Source organism: Limulus polyphemus, unplaced genomic scaffold, assembly GCF_000517525.1.
Source record: "Limulus polyphemus unplaced genomic scaffold, Limulus_polyphemus-2.1.2 Scaffold617, whole genome shotgun sequence".
NCBI lineage: Eukaryota > Metazoa > Arthropoda > Merostomata > Xiphosura > Limulidae > Limulus > Limulus polyphemus.
Window position 1 is genome coordinate 454,844 of NW_013666227.1, and position 2,505 is coordinate 457,348.

At 37.8% G+C, this 2,505-nt stretch overlaps 1 protein-coding gene across 1 annotated transcript in view; it reads right to left on the reverse strand.

Moving 5' to 3' along the window:
• The window catches only part of LOC111085784 (piggyBac transposable element-derived protein 4-like), a 4,385-nt gene extending 2,494 nt beyond the window's left edge, over window positions 1-1,891 (reverse strand). Inside the window, exon 1 of the mRNA XM_022385992.1 lies at window positions 1,806-1,891. Within this exon, the coding sequence (XP_022241700.1) occupies window positions 1,806-1,891 (86 nt within the window). The remainder of the gene's footprint in view (window positions 1-1,805) is intronic.
• Between the last annotated feature and the right edge of the window lie 614 nt (window positions 1,892-2,505).

Here is a 2,505-nt window from a genome sequence, read left to right on the forward strand (position 1 = left end):
CAATTTCATCCACTAGTTTTATTGTTGGAATGAAAAATAGCAAGACTTGCATTGGCTACTCAGAAAGTTAGTAGCCGGTGGTCATCGGCGTAGTTTAATTGTACAGAAATGTTGAATTGTCCTATGCAGATATTAACTATCCATAAAGTTTACCGTTTCTTTGTTATAATACTTCAATGTTACAGGAGTGATCTGATTTTTATATTTTCATTAAGAAGCGATTCCTGGAACATTTTCGTTTGAATCTGCGCTAGCCGTCCCTAATTTAGCAGTGTAAGACTAAAGGGGAGGCAGCTAGTCATCACCACCCACCGCCAACTCTTAGGCTACTGTTTTACCAACGAATAGTGGGATTGACCGTCACATTATAACGCCCCCACGGCTGAAAGGGCGAGCATTTTTGGTGGGATGTGGATTCGAACCCGCGACCCTCAGATTGCGAGTCGAGCGCCCTAACCACCTGGCCATCCCGGGCCGCCAGCCATCTTATGACAATTCTCTGGAAGATCTAAGAGAACATGCCAGGTTTGAGGACAATAGGTCCAGCGGTTCCCTGGTTATAAGTGATCACACAGATCTTTGTTAAATAATGGTTTAGGTTGTGATCCTACTATAGTGCAGCCTCTATTACACCTGTAAATACTAGTTATAAGCTGATATATAAATATGTACATATAAAACAATATTATTTAGTATAGTTCTGGAAGCATATTCCTGGAGGTAGTAATAAAAACTTTATGCGGTAAGTTTGTTAAATACTTTTTTTTCTTTAAATACCAGTTTCTACTGAATACATAATCTAGAATTCCATCATGGATTTTTCCGACTGTTGACTGCTATATTCATTAAACTACACCTATTAAAATAATTAAAAGATAATATTTTTTAATATTGAAGCTCTGTTAAGGCATATCTACTGTTAACAAATAATGTCAAAAATTCCTAGAGTATATTCCTAGGTGTCAGGTGATGAATCATGTGATATGATATTCAAATGTCTACTGTACGAGCATATGTCCACAAAAGCTGATTTGGTACCACTGACTTTGCAGGAAGTTTTTGCTAATAAGGCATATGACCCAGGACACTAAATTGAGTGAATGTTGAGCTACTGGGGTAATGTGGCTTATTCTTCCATTACAGTAGCTTCTGCTTCATCAACACTGCTTGGAGTGCATCACATTCTGACAACTGCCTTCCTACACCATCCCATATGTGTTCAATCAGATTCAAGTGTGTGAGGGTACTGATTAGTCATTTTGCTCCATCCCTTTTCTTCCAAAAAGTTGGTAAACGGTGGTGGGAGTACGATATCGTCGATCAGAAGAAAGTTCTGACTAAATACACTTGTATATGAGAACACTAACGGCTGTAAGGTTGCATCCCTATATTGTATGGTATTCATAGTGTCATGTCGTGGTACATAAAGGTCACTATGCAATCAGCGCTAAATGTGTGTGTATTTCCTCTATGAAAGTGGGCATGAATTTGGTCCTTTGTACTTTCTAAATGTATGTACACCTCGTATTTGGCCCTCTGTATTTTCAAAATGTAGGTATTATCGGACGATGTGTGGGCGAATGTACTGCTCACATATCACTCACTTTTCACGTTGCAGCCAGATACGAGGTTTATTCTGGCTGCAACTGGCTGCAATGTTAAAAGTGATTGATATGTGAGCAGTACATTCGCCCACACATCGTCGGGTAATCCACACGTTCTTTGGAGTGCCACAGAAGAGTTGTTTTGTGTGAGACAACAGATGTCATTAGTCGTGTGGCATAAAGACCAATTTTGTTTCTCACTGTTTGTATGCTAGTGTTTCGTCCAATTCCTGAGTGAAACCTTTGATTTTTGGAGAGCTGAGACCCGTCGGTAATTTCCAGGCCATATTATCAAATAGCTGTCATTTTGTAAAGTTGTTAATAGATATTCGGCCGTCTGTTCTGTGGGTCTGAAGGTGGGTTCTCATCCTACTAATCACACCCTGACAGACTTGAAATAACTAGTTGTATTAGACTGGCTTCAAGCCAATCTGTTGCATTTAGGAAACGTACAAATGTATTTGTTGGGGTCCTAGCACGCCCCACTATTAAAATCTGTATCTATTTATACACACGCACACACACTTTATTGTTGTTCAAACTCTTAACTCAGACCTCAATGTGTTTTCTTTACTTTTATACTCAGATAAAATATACATGTCGTATCATATGATAGGCCACGTGAAACTTGCTTTACATAAAAATGACTTCTGAGATGCTATTCATATTATTTCATAACAGCAGTTGTACCTTGTCATAGCTAGTATTTAGGAAACGCTGACTACGCCTTAATTATGTTTAGCAGTATACTGTAAATATAATTACATTTTTACATATTTTTGCTTAAGAAGTCAAATTATACACAACTCTTTCATATTTAAATCTTGTGTTACTAATCTTCAATGATTATAATATAGGTAAGACATTAACTAGTAGCACCTTTAAGTATATAAAAGCTAAA